The sequence below is a fragment of the Octodon degus genome, unplaced genomic scaffold, assembly GCF_000260255.1.
Source record: "Octodon degus isolate 3935 unplaced genomic scaffold, OctDeg1.0 scaffold00233, whole genome shotgun sequence".
Taxonomy (NCBI): domain Eukaryota; kingdom Metazoa; phylum Chordata; class Mammalia; order Rodentia; family Octodontidae; genus Octodon; species Octodon degus.
Genome location: NW_004524809.1, coordinates 1,384,400 through 1,399,584, shown reverse-complemented (window position 1 = coordinate 1,399,584; position 15,185 = coordinate 1,384,400). Strand labels below are relative to the sequence as shown.

General features: G+C 46.0%; 1 protein-coding gene across 4 annotated transcripts in view; it reads left to right on the top strand.

The window, feature by feature from the left end:
- Atg7 (autophagy related 7) overlaps nucleotides 1-15,185 on the top strand; it is a 293,132-nt gene that overhangs the window by 83,849 nt on the left and 194,098 nt on the right. For all 4 annotated transcript variants that reach the window (XM_023705916.1, XM_023705915.1, XM_023705914.1 and 1 more), the window contains exon 16: nucleotides 2,376-2,451. In XM_023705916.1, the coding sequence (XP_023561684.1) occupies nucleotides 2,376-2,451 (76 nt within the window). The remainder of the gene's footprint in view (nucleotides 1-2,375; nucleotides 2,452-15,185) is intronic.

Genomic DNA, 15,185 nt, shown 5'->3' with positions numbered 1-15,185 from the left:
GAAGGTCTCATTAAATCACTAAGTACCCTAGGCTGGGCTTGAACTTGCAACCTTTCTCCTGCCTCAGCTTCTCAGAGTGCTGGCATTACAGATGTGCACTGCCACCTCAGGCCTATGCTCAGCTTTGTTGAAGACCTCATGCTACATCACAATAGGGTAGAAAAACAGAAAAGAAACAGGAACATGTGGAAGAGTGTGCCAACAGGAAGTAGAGGGGTAGATGGCTAAGTCATCATGGTAATTAGTCCAGGCCCACAGGTAAGTAGTGAGACCCAACTCTCCCTAGGGACCACACCCAGTCTTGGGAGATCCCAACCCAGACTCTAGGAAGACAGTACCCTGTTGGTATCCCCCTGACCTGATAACCTCTGAAAGTCCCCACCTCTCAATGCCATTGCCCTGGCAATTCATTTTCAGCAAGAATTTGGCCAGGGATAAACCACACCACAGCCATAGTGTCTACTTTGCTGTCTCTTATCAACACAAGAATTGGTACCTAATTCACCAGTGCCATATGCACTTGGAAAGTATTTTTAAATTTATTGAACACTCATGGTACTCTGGGCTTACATGAGGAAAGAAAGAAGTAAGTGAACTGGCATTGTTTGCTTTTTTAGATGCTAGAAATGGAACCTAGAGCATTGTGCACACCAGGCAAGCCCTCAGCACTGAGCCAGCCCCACCAACATCTGCATGGTGTTTTATTTTCTCTTGGCCTTAGGCCGTTTAGTGGCCTCTGTGTTGAATGTAAATACTGACTCATTTAACATGTTCACAGTATATTATAATTCATATGTCTTCCTACCAAGTGGCCCTGTTTTGAATATGTTATGGTTTAAGCTGGTAGGAATATGTTAATTTCATATTAGACATATTAGGAAAGAATAATAATAATTATTATTATTATTCTACTTTTGATGGGGAAATTGAGGCATGATGAGGCTAATGAAAAGGCTAAATTCACCTATCTAGCAAGTGGAAAAGCCAGGACTTAGATCAGCCTGTGTGGCACCAGATTCTGGTTGGTCACTGTGCTAGCTATGTGTCATATAAAAAAAGAATCAAATTTATTAGAGATGTATTTCTCAGAAGTTAAAGATTTAATTCTTAGAGGGTTAACATATAAATTCATGTGGATATTCTACTTATTATGTAACTCCGGTTTTCCACACAGATGAACAAATGGCCTGTGTGCAGTTTTGGTCACACATGTAACAAGTATAGATGCTCTGGTGTTCAGTGAAAGAAACAGCATTTATGTTCGTCCCTTATCTTTGTCACCTGCCTTCATTGTCCCTGCCATTTAAGTTTGAGGCTGCCTCCTGGCAGGAAGTATTCAGTATACTATCTTTGAGGGCTGATTTTATGCTTCCTTGGCCCTGATCCTTGTTTGTCCCTGTATTGGGTTAAAGACCCAAGTTCTGTGATACATCACACTGGAGAGTGTATGAGTGCTTCTGCTTCACTTTTCCTGCCTATTTCACCTTCTTCCATTTTGGTAGTGTTTATGAAGTTAGGATTAAGCTAGGCTGGGTGGTATACTCTAGGAGGCTCCTGCAGGAGGATCATAAGTCCCAGCCCAGCCTAGGCAACTTAGTGACTTAAGGAGACCCTGTCTCAAAAGAGAAAATTAAAAAATGTTTAGGGACGTAGCTCAGTGCAAAGCCCTGGATTCAATCCCTAATGCTGAGGGGAAGAAAAGAAAAGAATTTAAGGTTAGAATGTTTTCCACTGCAAAATTTCAATGCAAAACTGCTGTGCAGCTGGGGGTGTGGCTCAGTTAGAGTGCTTAACATCTAGGACCTGGGTTCTACTCTAGCACTGTAGTGGGCTGTGGTGTTTTGTAAGAGGACCTTAGAAGGCATGAGTTGCATTTATAGGTTTATTTTTCAGCAAGTGTTGCTCTTGGCAATTTATCTACCATCTTCTTTATTTTTGGTTTTCTATTTGTTTTTATTTTTTTTGAGACAGGGCTTACTACATAATCTAGGCTGGCTTTGAATTCATTGTGTAGCCCCTGCTGACCTCAGACTCATTGTAATCATCCTACCTCAACCTCCAGGTGCTGGGATTAAGGGGATATGGCACCACACCTAGCTTTCCTTATTTGTGTTTTATAGGCAAGAGGGACCTGAAGTTCAGAGAGTTTAAGTAACTTGCCAGTGGTCACACCTGGCAAGTTTGGTTTTCCACCTCTGAGCTATCAGTTTTTTGTTTTGTTTCATTTTGTTTTGAACACACTTTTGCTTCCCTCCAGAGATAGAAGGTTTTGCTGGGATCTGCTATTCAACTAGGGCTATTGTGGTCCTCTAAATCATAGTGAACGCACCCTACTCTCTGGTTTGCTGAGCAGCTTCACTGTTCCCTCTCCCCAGGGGCTACGCCGTGGCCAGCAGCAGTGAGGACCGCATGAATGAGCCTCCCACCTCGCTGGGGCTTGTGCCCCACCAGGTCAGTGATGGGATGAAAGCAGGGCTCTTTGCTTGTGTGCAGGATGGGGGAACACTTGGGGTCCCTTCCCTGTCTCTGCACAACCCATTCAGTCTGCAGCCAGGATTTCAGAGGGAGCCTTTGTGACCACCTAAAATGTGTGCTTTCTAGGGGAACCCACAGGGAAACACTGGGACCCTGGAGTATGGCCAGATCTGATGCATTCTACCTGCTGACCCAATGGGAATGGAAGAGCAGGCTTAGCCATCAGCCAGACACTGGCTGGAGTCCCAGCCATGTGTGCAGGAAGGTACCCTTCTGGCCAGAGCACAAAACCTCTCCCTTGACTTAGTCTGTTCTCTGTAAACAAGGTGGACCCCCCCCCCCAAACGCCATGGGCTAGCGTCTAGGACAACAGTGTGAGGGTCCCAAGGAGTGATACCTGCTGCTCTTGTTACTGCTGTTTGTTTTTACAACTTCCTACCTAGCTAGAATGAGAAGACACCTAGGAAGGCATTGTTTCCCCCAAAGTGTGTGGGGGGTTCTTTTCAAAAATAGACCCTGAAGCATCCTATGGAAGTTCTATCCCTTAGGGACTGACCACAAGAAAGCAGAGGGACACAGTGTGAGACCTGGATGGCCTGTTCAGGAGTGTACATCACTAGATGTTTCAGAGGGAGCGAGAGGGTCCTGGAGGACAACACTCTTGGTTCTTCCATGCTGAGTGTGAGCACCTTTAGGGCAGCAGTGGCTGTGCCCCTCAGCATCTGGTTCTGTTCTGGTTTTGGTGCATGCTAACCCTGTGCTCTGTCATGAGCTGCATCCCACCATCCCATCCATTTGGTGCTCCAGGACAGACTCCTGTCTTGCTCCCCGTGCCTGTCCATGTCTAGGCTGGCCCTGTGCTTTTCCAGTTGAGGAGGGAAAATGACCCAAGCAGGTCATGGGGAGGGTTGCAGGCTGCTGTCCAATCCCCACACCTGCCCTCTCTAATGCCTCATTGGGAGCCTCAGCTCTTGGTCCTCACACTTTACACCACACACCTGGCATTGGATTCTCACCTTCCTGTGCCCCATGTCTGTATCAGTGAAAGCAGGTGTTCTGACTGTGTCTAGGAACCCACCTGACATGGGTTGTGACCACAGAGCCTTGAGGAATGTGACCTTCCCCAGCTCCTGATAGGGGCCCCTGGATGCTGACCTCCAGGCTGCCTTCCCTGTCCCTCAAACCTTGAGCCGCATCCTCATCTCCTTTACAGATTTGTGCTAAGAAAGGCCTTAATTAAATTTTCAGTCATGCCCTGCTCTGGTTTCCTTCTTCAAACCCTTTATGTTTAATTACTGCAGTTGTAGTTTTCTCAGTGCTGAGGCCAGAGGGCAGAACCCACTCTTTAGAGAAGGGGCCAGTGTCAAAATGCATGTGCCCGTGTTTTCCAAGTGCTATGGCAACTAATCCCTCTCGTGTGACTGATCCCCACAGAGCCTGGTGATTGTTTGTCATTCAGCAGTCCTTCCAGTTCCCTCTCCTCCTTTTTAGCTGCCTGAAGGATTATTTTGGTTGTTGGCCATCTCATCATTTGGTCTTTTCAAAGACTGAAGAATAACTCGGCCATATATGGGAAAGCCTTGGGGTGTGTGTGTGTGTGTGTGTGTGTGTGTGTGATCACTTGTTTGCACTATTTCAGGTTTCAAGCCTTTATTTTTAGCTACATTCTAAAAAAGAAAGTGAAGAGAAAATTTAATCAGGGCTGTGCTGTCCATTTTTAGTGTTTATACAACTTTTTCTTAAGCACATGCATCCACTTCTGCAACTGTATTTTGATTAGGGGAACATCCTTTGCACAAAAACAGTACCTAGTTGCCAAGTCAGCACTTCACTCTTCCCTTTCCTCCTCACCCTCCCCCACACCCTTCTTTCTCCCCTCCCCCTTATGCTCCCCACCCTTTCAAGATAAATGGTTTCCTGTTGGAAGGAATTCAGTAAACTCCTTTGTGTAGTTTGCATGTGAAGAACGACCAGCCAGGCTCTCTTGGCTCATTTTTCTCAGTGCCCCAAAGGAGAACTTTTCTTCCTTGTCTCCTGCTGAATGAAATGCAGTCTCACAGAAAAGCAGCAGTTCTTTGAATGAGACTCACACAGCCCCCACCAGCAGCTCCTTATGTAGTTCGGAGAAAGTTCCTTAGTTCCTCCGAGTGTTCCCTGGTCCCTGTCCTCTGGGTCAGAGCTGAGAGGCCTGAGAATTACTTGTCCTTCCCTCTGTGGGCTAGGACAGAACTCAGCCCATCCAGAGATTGGCTAAGTACACATCATTGGACCCTGAAACTCAATGAATTTCTGCTCAAAGAAACCTCTTAATGACTCTGAAAACCGTGAAAACCATTTAAGGTGGGAAAATGGGCATAGGGGTCTTGGGTTTCAGATGTTTTAAATTTTTTTTTTCCTTTCTTTAAATTTTGTCCCCAAGTATGTGATTTGCCAAGCAGACAGCAAGTATGAGCTACTTTCTGTCTAAAATGAAAGTGAATCTTCAAAAAATCATTTTAGCCAGGTGTGGTAGTATACGTTTGTAATTGCAGTACTTGGAAGGCTGAGGCAGGAGGATTGCCATGAATTCAAGGCCAGCCTGGACTATAATGAGTTCAAGGTTAGCCTGAACAACATAGTGAGACTCTATATCAACAAAGCAAAAAGAATATTTTATCAATGAATAAATTCCCACCTGTCACTAGTGTACAACTTGACAGATTACTGCAAAATGAACACAGCTGTGGCAGCACACAGATGAGAACTATGTGGTCAGGCACTTGCCCGCCCATGCAGATGTAAGCATCTTTTTTAGGGGAGACAAGGGTTCTGTAGTCCAGGGAAGCCTTGAGCTCAGTCTTCTGCCTCTGTGGCCCAAGTGCTGGATGACAGGCATGTTGAGGGCTAAGCATCTCTCACTCTCAGCCCTGTGGGAGACTTTCATCTGACTCTGACATTCCTGTAAATGGTCCCACGGTAATGCACTCTTAATCTGGCTTCTTTGGTGGAGAACTTTGTCACTGTAGTTCCTAGCATAGTGATGGGTTCCCTCTGCTTCCCAGCTCCTAAGATCTTTTACTGAGGGCCAGATCCTTCTGGTCCGTTGGTGGTTGGTACCATTCAGGTGTTATGAAAGGCATGGCCCACTCCTAAGGTCTGAAGGAAGCTGGAGTGCAGGCTGGTGAGACACCCTGACCAAAGTGCAGGTTAGTGGCCAACAGCCATGCCAAGCCATGATTAGACCCTCAGTGACCACAACAGTTATCCACACCCCAAGATCCTGAGTAATGCTTAGTCCTGTTTGTGCTACCAGCAGTGTACACACTTTGTCCAGGGTAAATATACTCTGGCCTCTAAACTGCTGAAGACAAGACCCTGGATGTGGTTGACCCTCCTCTTGGTCAGGGCTTGCCACTCTTACAGATCTCTGGAGCTCTTGAGTTCTTTCTTGTGGTTTGTTTCAAGAAAGTAGAATAAAGTCAACTAGGGCAGGAGGCTGCAAATGCCAATGCCAGGCCTGGGAGTCTAGTGATAATGGTGCCAGAACCTCAGGCCATGCCTTGGGCTGCTGCTGCTTTGACCTCTCTGCTCAGGCTGGGCCCCCAGATCCTTAGGCCTTTTGCTTCTAACAATGTCTCATGTTTTTTGGCACTAGGAAATACCAGTGTCACTGTGTATATGGCCCAGTCATCCCATCTCCCTGCCCCATGCAGCTATACTGGCAGTTGCTTCCCACATACCAAGTTCAGAGAAGTTCAGAAGTAGCACAAGGCCACCAGCGTTTGATTCCTCTGGTCTTATAGCCATCTAAGGTGGATGAGAGATGCAAGCCATGTAGGTACAATGGAGAGGACGGGTCTGGGTAGATCTGACAATGTCTGGGCTGCTTCTGGGAGGTCCCAGATAAGAAAGGGGTTCTTCTCCAGAGGACAAATCCTCAATGAAGCCAAAGTCTGAAACATCTCAGGGTGATGGCTCATCCCAGGAGGAGCCAGGCCTCCTGTGCCAGTTGAAAGATGTCACTGTGCTTTGTGAGTGTTGCTCATGAGATGAGACTGTCCTGAGGCTGCCCCATGTGGGGTTCCCATGGGAGGGTGTCTTAGTTACTCTTCTCTCATTGCTGGGACAGATACTCGACAGCCAAATTGAGGGACGAAAAGGTTTATTTAGCTCACAGTTACTGGAGGTTTCAGTCCATATTCAGCTGGGTCCAGGCAGAGCGGCACATGACAGAGAGCAACCTTTCATAGCAGTGGCAAAGAGCAAGCACCTAAAATCAATGCCACGTGGATGACACCAAGGTCTGCTGCTGGCTGGATCAGTAGCCAGGTTTTCCTCTCTCTTGGCTGTAGGGGTCGAGTGCCTGGATGGCTGAGCACTGACCCTTATTGGGAGGAATAATTTCTCCATGCTGGTGCCATTCTGGAACCTGATGTGGCCGCTGCCACCATTCTGTAACTTGGGGCTCTGCAGATTTCCTCTCAAGGCAAAGTCCCTGACCTTTGCAGTTCTGAGGCTGCAAAGGGTGGAGACCTGCCTCCTTCTGTGATGCCCTCAGGCCATCCCTTCCATTCTCAGGTTCCTTCCTGGCAGTGGAGATCCTCTCAGCTCCATCTTTGCCGTCCACAGCTTTATTGGAGCTTTCTTTCTGGCCAAGCTCACATTTTAAATCCTCCTGATGGGCTCCTTGCTCTTGATTCTCAACATAAATCTGGCTAAAAGTCCCCAGTAACAACCAGGCCACTGCCCCAATATTTGACTGCTTTGAAATATCTTTTGCCAGATGCATCAGTCCGCCATGCTTAAACTCACTCTCAGGCAAAGTCCCTGCACACAAGCAAAATGCAGACAACTTTTCTGCCAAGTCAAAACACAAATGATCCAGAGACTAACAACCAAGGTAGTCCTTCTTCCCAGCAGAAACTTCCCCAGCCTGGTCTTTACAAGTCGGTTTTCTATCAGCCTTCTGGTCTTCTGAGCTCTGGCCAGAATCTCCCAAACAGAACAGCTGAAGTTTTTTCAGCGCTTCATTTGTGGGTGACATCTCTGAACCTTTCCTATCTCTTCCCATAAGCCATTCCTAAAGCTTGTAATCCACATGGTCAGGTTTAGCCACAGCAACTACCTCACTCCTCCAATACCAAATTGTGTCTTAGTTACTTTTCTCTCATTGCTGGGACAAATATCCGACGCTCAAAATGAAGGAAGGAAAGGTTTATTTAGCTCACAGTTACTGGAGGTTTCTGTCCATATTCATCTGGGTTCAATGCAGAGCAGTGCATAGCAGAGAGCAACCTTTCATGGTGGTGGCAAAGAGCAAGAGCACAAGGGAAAGGTAGGAGAGGCTCAAGCAGCTGGCTTCTCTTCCCTCCTTACATTGTAATGCAAATTACCTGCCCCAGGGTGGGTGCAGCATCCACACCCACAGTAATCAGTCACAAACTCCAGAAGCCCCCCATGACTGCATGAGGCTTTGAGGGGAGGACACCTAGACACAAACTATAACAGAGGGGTAGCTGGAAGCCTTTGTGATCATTCAGATCTCTCCAAGTCCACTTTGCTCTCAGTCTCATAGCATGCATGCGTGCATTCATTTGTTCCCTCATATCCCCAGAGGACTGGAGGCAGTTCCTGCCGCTTGTCAGTGTACCACTTGCTTGTCCTCTGAATCTCCATGTTTTATGTGTCTATAAATGGGGGAGAATAACATAGTAAGCTCTGGAATTATTGTGTGGGTTAACTTGTGTTTGCCAGGCACTTGCACAGTTCTGGGAACATGGAGACACTTGGTTGTGTCGTTATCTTTCACCTTTTATCCCACAACAGGTTTATCTCCTCTCCTAGGCAGAAAGTTACACGGGATGACCTGCAGTGGTCACATAGGGAATGGCTGCAAGCATGAGCTCTGTTCTTAAGTGTTTTCCTGAGGATGCCACCGGCTCATTTCTGCTTCCTCCTCTGCCCTTTGCTGGACTAAGTTTGATACTGAGAGGCAGGCAGCAGGGACAAGTAGAAGCTGTGATCTAAAACAAAGACCTCTGTTTTGACTAAACTCCCCATCTTGGCATTGGATTGGATTAAGACTTCAGCATCAAATACCAATCTGGAGTTTGGAGTGCATTTTTTAAAGGTTTTTTTGTTTGTTTTTTGTTTTGGTTTCTTTTCTGGTACTAGAAATCAGTCTCATCACCTCATGCATGCCAGGCAGGCACTGTGCCCCTGAGCTATACCCCCCAGCCTTGGAGCTCATTTTTAATTGTGAAGATTCTCAGCTCTAGGCTGGTGCTAGACTGCTGACAACTGGTCTCTGAAGCTAGAGCAGGGAGTTCCACTTTGACCCAAGTGGAGCCTTCAAAATGGCCAGGCTGGGAGCTGGGGAGTAAGAGTACCATCTGTTTATTATGATCCTTATGTATTTATTTTGTAGCCATCTGGGCAGAGACTAGGAAGAGAATTGAGTTCACCAACTACCAGTTTCAACATCTGAATGTTAGGGGATGTTTCCTTTCCTTGTGCTTTCCCTCCCTCCCTCCATCCCTCCTTCTCTTCGTTCCTTCCTTCCTTCTTCCTCTTTTCCTTTTACCCCATGCCCCAGCTTTGGAGCCATAAGGCAGAATTCATATTCCAGGTACTGCCACTCCCCTGAGCCTCACTTTCCTTACACAGGAATTGGTGGGCGGTCACAGGAGAGCACTGAGGCCAAGGTGAGGTGGTGTGAAAACACCCAGGAGCCCTGGCCAGATGCCCACTGTCTCCAGTCTGCCCTCCCAGCCACCGCCACAGTAGCCCAAGACATGCCTTCTAGGTGCAAGGGACAGGGGAGAGTCCTAGTGAGACAAGGAGGTGGAAGACCCAGTGGGGGATCAGGGACCTCAGCCTGGTGACTCCAGAAGACAGTACAGTCCTTGTGTCAGTCATCTCCACCATTTCCTGGACCATTCCAGGGCCACTGAGGGAGCTCTCTGGGGACTGACACTTCAGAAGCATGCTGCTGATCTGTGGCATCCTGAAGAACATTGTCCTGGACTGCCCGAGGAATGTGGTGTCCCCACCTGTGCTAGCCGTGTCCTAAAGGGACTCTAGCTCTCAGTCCTGAGCATGTCGCAGCCACACAGGGGAGGCCTGCCCTGGCAGCCTCGAAGAACTCAGCAACTTGCACAGGTGTTGCCATTGACCTTGAAGTGCAGCACACGGGTGGCCTGCTGAGGGCCACTATGTCAGGCACCATAATTCTTTACAGCCTTTTCTGTGCTCCATGTGATCCAGCCACTCTGCAGGCTGAAGCAAGAGGATCTGTAGTTTGCATTCAACCTGGACAACTTAGTGAGACCTTATCTTGGGGTAAATATAGAAAGGGCTGGGGTTGGGGATGCATTGGGGAGGTAGAACACCCCAAGGTTTAGGCCCAGTACTCAAAAAAACTATCGAAAAACCGAAAACCCCAGTTGGAAGCTTTCCTCATCCTGTGCAGTTTCACTTTCTTGTGGAGGGCAGCATGCTGTCTTCTCAGGCCCTATTAGCCAAGCGTAGTTACCATTGAGTTCCTGGTAACTGGATTCAGGTCAGGCTGATTTGTTCTTTGTGGGCCTAGGGTGGAGGAGTGGGCTAAAGCCAAGAAACCTCAACTCACTGTGTTTCTCTGAAACTTCCATTTTCAGTTGGATTTTTAAAAACATTCCATGAGCAGCAAAGATACACCCCGTAGTCCCAGCTTTTCATAACACTGTCTTTTTCCTGGGTAAGAGGTAGCACAATGGTACATGAGCTGCTTAGCATACTGAGCCCTGGTTTCATCTCCAGCCCTCAGTAAAGAAGCCTCGGACCTCAGGGCTGACAGATGAGCAAGGGAGGCTTTGTATTTTATATCTTTTTGTACTTCTGCAAAACTTAGGATTATAAACTTTTTTAAAAATTGCTTTTTTATCTGAGTATAATGGTGCCTGCCCATAATCTCAGCCCTTAGGAAATCAAGATAGGAAAATCACCCTGAGTTCAAGGCCAGCCTCAGCTCCCCAGTGAGTTTGAGGGCAATCTGAACTACATGGTGAGATCCTGTCTCAAAAAAAAAAACAAAAAAAACCTGCCATTTTGCCAAAGCATGATTCATGGCCAGTGTGTATACTTTTTAGTAAGTGTTGACAAGTGTGTACACTGATACACAGCCACCACAGAGGAACATGGGGCATTTCTATTGCTCCAAAGTTTCCCTGTATTCCCCCAGTCTCAACTAACCACCAGTCCAGTTTCTATACAGGTTGTTTTAATTTCTTCTCAAAGTCTCTTTGCATTGAAAATAAAAGGTGTTTATGTTTAAAAACGGATTTAATTTTAAAACAGGTAATGTGTACAGGGGTGCATGAGGTTGTTTCCTCACTAACTGCCAAGCTTGGGGTAGATGAAATTGGTGGTCCCCCCCAAAGCAGAATTGTCAGGGGTCAGTTTAAAAGGAGGATAAATGTTTAAATATTAAATGTAGGCAAATGAAAGTAAAGGTGCTGTGGGAGAGGGGATTATTTTTTGTTTGCATTTTTGTTTTCTGTTGAGTGTTGTTTTTAAAGGAAGTGTTTGTTTAATAAGGCTTTTTAGGGTCAGGGAGATAGCTCAGTTGTCTAAGTGCCTGCCTGGTAAGTGCAGGAACCTGGGTTGGATCCTTAGTACTGCATGCCATACCGGGCCCACTGAGCCAGTCACTGATACTGGGTGTGGTGGTGCCCGCCTGTGATCCCAGCACTGGGGAGGCTGAGACAGGAGGATCACTACAAGTCTGAGCTATGTAGCAAGACCCTGTACCAAATATGTAACTTCAAAAATAAAAAAAAAAAAGCTCTTTAATTTCTACCCTCTGTTGAGAAGAGATAGGCATCAGCGGGCTCAGAGGTGTAAACCTGTAACCAAAGCACTGGGCACTTCAGAGGCTGAGGCAGAAGGAACACAGTAAGTTCAAGGCCAGCCTGACCATAGTGAGTCCCTGTCTTAACAAAAAGAGAGAGAGAGAGAGAGAGAGAGAGAGAGAGAGAGAGACTGACAGCAAATATTAGTAATTAGAGAAGAGCTGAAAGCCAGTGTTTAGAGGATTAACCTGTTGTGTCAAGAGGCTTTGGTTGTTGTGTAAGGGGAAAATGACTAGCATTACTTTATAAGGCCCTTTCTCTTAAATGCTAATTTGGTACAGGCTAAGTAAAATGGAATGCTGATGCTGTTTTAGAATATTTGGAAAGAATACAGACTTTCTGATTGCTGTGTTTTATGACAACCAGCAGGTAAGGCGGATGGTACTGTGTAGATCACAGACTGGTATGAATAAGGTAGCTGAGTACATGGCATCACACAAGGTGGGAAATACCTGGGATCCTCTTACACCAGACAGCCCCGCCCCAGACCTTTCGAATCCAGGGCCCAGCAGTCTCCTGATGAGGTGCTTAGGGAAAAGGGCCGAATGAACCACTGATGTACTCTGCATGCTGCTAAGTATAACATTCATGGTGAATTTTCTTCACCCAAGTGGGATACAGCCCATGTGCACATGCACACCTGCTGCCGGGTTGAGACCAGAGCCTCAGGCTTGCAGAGCAGGGACCCAGCACTGAGCCATGCCCCAGCCTGGGCAGTTCTCTCCACTTCTATGGTTGGGAGATGGGGCTTGGCTGTCCAGAGAGGTATGAATATATTGTTAGAACTTTGGTGTTAGCTGCCTGGATTTCTAACTGCCCTGAGAATTGCATGTGTTTCGCGGTTTATTTAGGATACATTTTTTTCCAGAGTTCAGATAGGAGGACAAGTAATCCCGTAGGCTTCAGTTTGTTTGTGTTTCTTGAAAAGAAAAACAAGGTTGCAGCACTCACACTTTCCAATGCCAGACATATGCAAAGCTACTGCACTCAAGACTGCTACAGGACCAGCCAGGTAGTTCAGTGGATTAAAGTGCCTGTTTAGGCAGACACAGGGACCAGGGTTCAATCCCCGGTGTGCCATGCTGGCCCTGCTGCACTGAGAGGGCAAGTGAGACTGGGTGTAGTGGCACACCCCTGTAATCCCAGCACTTGGGAGACTGTAAACAGGAGGATCACTACAAGTCCAATCTGTGTAGTGAGACCCTGTAGACCCTGTCCTAAATACTTTTAAAAAAGACTCTGCTACAGATCCATGTGAGATCTGGGCCTGGAACAGATAGCTGGAAGGAACCCTTCCATTCATGACCAACTGAAGACAGCTTACTGAGGGAAGAATAGTCATCAATACATAGTAAGGGGACAACTGGATTTCCACGTGCAGTCACATGAATTTAGACTCATCTCATGCTATATAAAAATTACCCCAAATGAATCATCTTCCTACATCGAGTGACTATAGATTCAAAACTTGTAAGAGACAAATCATAAGTAGCAATTGCCTTGGGTTAGTAGTGATTTCTTACATATATGATACCTACAGATGAAGCAAAAAAGGAAACAAATAGAAGTTCACCAAAATAAAAAGTGCTTCAAGAAAGCCAAAAGGCAAACTGTGGGATAAAAGAAAATGTTTGCAGAACATGTAACCAGTAAAAAACTTACATCTACACTATATAAAAACTTGAAGATTAACAGTAAAAAGATCCAGGCATGGCACTGCATACCTGTAATCCCAGCTGCTCAGGAGGCTGAAAGCAGGAGGATTCAGAGTTTCAGGCCAGCCTTGACAACTTAGCAAGAACCTGTCTCAAACTTTTAAAAAGGGCTAGGGAGCCAGGTGTAATGATGTACACCTGTAATTCCAGCACCATGGGATGATGAAGCAGGAAGATTGCAAGTTAGAGACTGGCCTGGGCAATTTAGTGAGACCCTTTCTCAAAATTAAAAATAAAGGACAGGGTATGTAGCTCAGTACAAAGGATCTATGTTCACTCTTCAGCATGAGAGATGGATAGACAAATAGGCACGTTTCTCGCTGCTGAGATAAACTTTCAGTTCATAGTTGGCTGGCTCAAAGACAAAGTGATATAGCACAGGAGTACACAGAAGAAAGTTGATGGCAGGTGGAAGATAGCAAAAATGAGCAACAAGCCTCTTTCTGCCCATTATATTGTTCCTAAGGGCGGGTAGCACTCAAACACTTAATACTAGCACTGCATCATGAATCAATCCCAGCATCACACACTGCCAGTGGTTATAATTTCCATGGGTTTTCTTTTGTGCCTGCTCTGCTCTCTCTCTCTCTTTTTTTTTTTTTTTTTTTTTTTTTTAAGTTTTCCTCAGATGAACTACATTCCTGGCTTCTCCAAACTTCTGGGGTTTCTACCTGCACCTTTGGTTTTACATAGTTTCATACACCCCTGTCTCAGTACCAAAATTTGTATCAATCAGTGCTTACTAGAAAAGCAGATATAGTACAAGATATATAAATATAAAAGGATTTATAAGATTGGCTTATTTGGCCACACACAGAATGGGGTGTGGAAGAGTGCAAAAGATCTGTCTGTACATTTAGGACACAAAGGATCTAGCCCAAGGCCTAGAGCTCCATGTGGTGTCCCATGTATGTCCATATCAGGAAACTGAAGGGTCCATGATGGAAGACTGAAGGATTTGGGTGTTTGGGAGGGTTCTGATGGGGCAGTGGGTGTTCAGTTGCCAGATGCGCATGAAATTTAGTCAGAGGAAAAGATTTCTCCACCTGCAGTGACAGAGGCATCCCAATCCCTACCCTGTGTGATTGACCTCTCCTAGTGCCTCTTAGGAAACTAATCCTGTATTGACCAAGCAGGATAATGCTGACATTCCTTGGGACCCATCTTCACCATCTACTTTTGCTTGTAGGCCTATAACCAGCTCAAATCACAGAAGGCTTCTAAGGATGAGGTACATAGTGTGACCTGTGGGGAGGCCTGCTATTCTCTCAAAGAATCTCTTGAGTTTTCTAACTCTTATAAGCAGAGAGGCCTGAAGATCAAGTGTGGGAATGGATTTTATGGGTGTGGAATAATGGTGGCAAAAATATACCACTGGCTCAGGCTGAGTTTGTTGATTTCATTAAGCAGAGATTCTGAATTTAGTGTTGCAGCTCATGGAATAAAGAATGGTGTTATAGTTTATTTGGTTGGTTGGCAGAAGTATGGATCAAAAATGGTCCACTATGAATGAATTAGATTCCTAATATTCTGTGGTTTACTACTGATATGGGGCTTCAGAGGCTTACAGAAATGGAAATGCAGGAGAGAACTTTTCATGTCAATCCTAATCTGCCACACTGGGATGATCCAGAAATATTTACCCTTCACTAACACCTTAAACACATTTGTGAGGGGAGCACCAGCATCCCAGAAGAGTCCTGTCATTGCTCTTCTCTGTATGTCAGACCTTATGGTAGGGTCTAAGGTTACTCAACTGGGAAATTTAAGAACAATGGCTTGGTTGGATCCCACAGTAGCACAAGGCAAGTGGAAAGCACTTACTTTCCAAAGGCAAGATGTACATATTTAGTGTAGTGGACAGCAGATGCACAATAATGACCAGAATGGTTTGATGGTCTGACATGTGTAGACATAGCATTAGCTGGTTAGCCAATGTTCCCAGAAGTGAAATAGATGGGAGGCCTAAAGAATTTTTACTAGATTCATTCATTCATTCATTTCATTTCAGTTTTTAGATAGGGTCTCACTCCGTAGTTCAGGCTGGCCTTGAACTCAGTAATCTTCCTGTCTCAGCCTCCCCAGTGTTGGGATTACTGGCATTTGCCAATATGCCTGGTTTTAC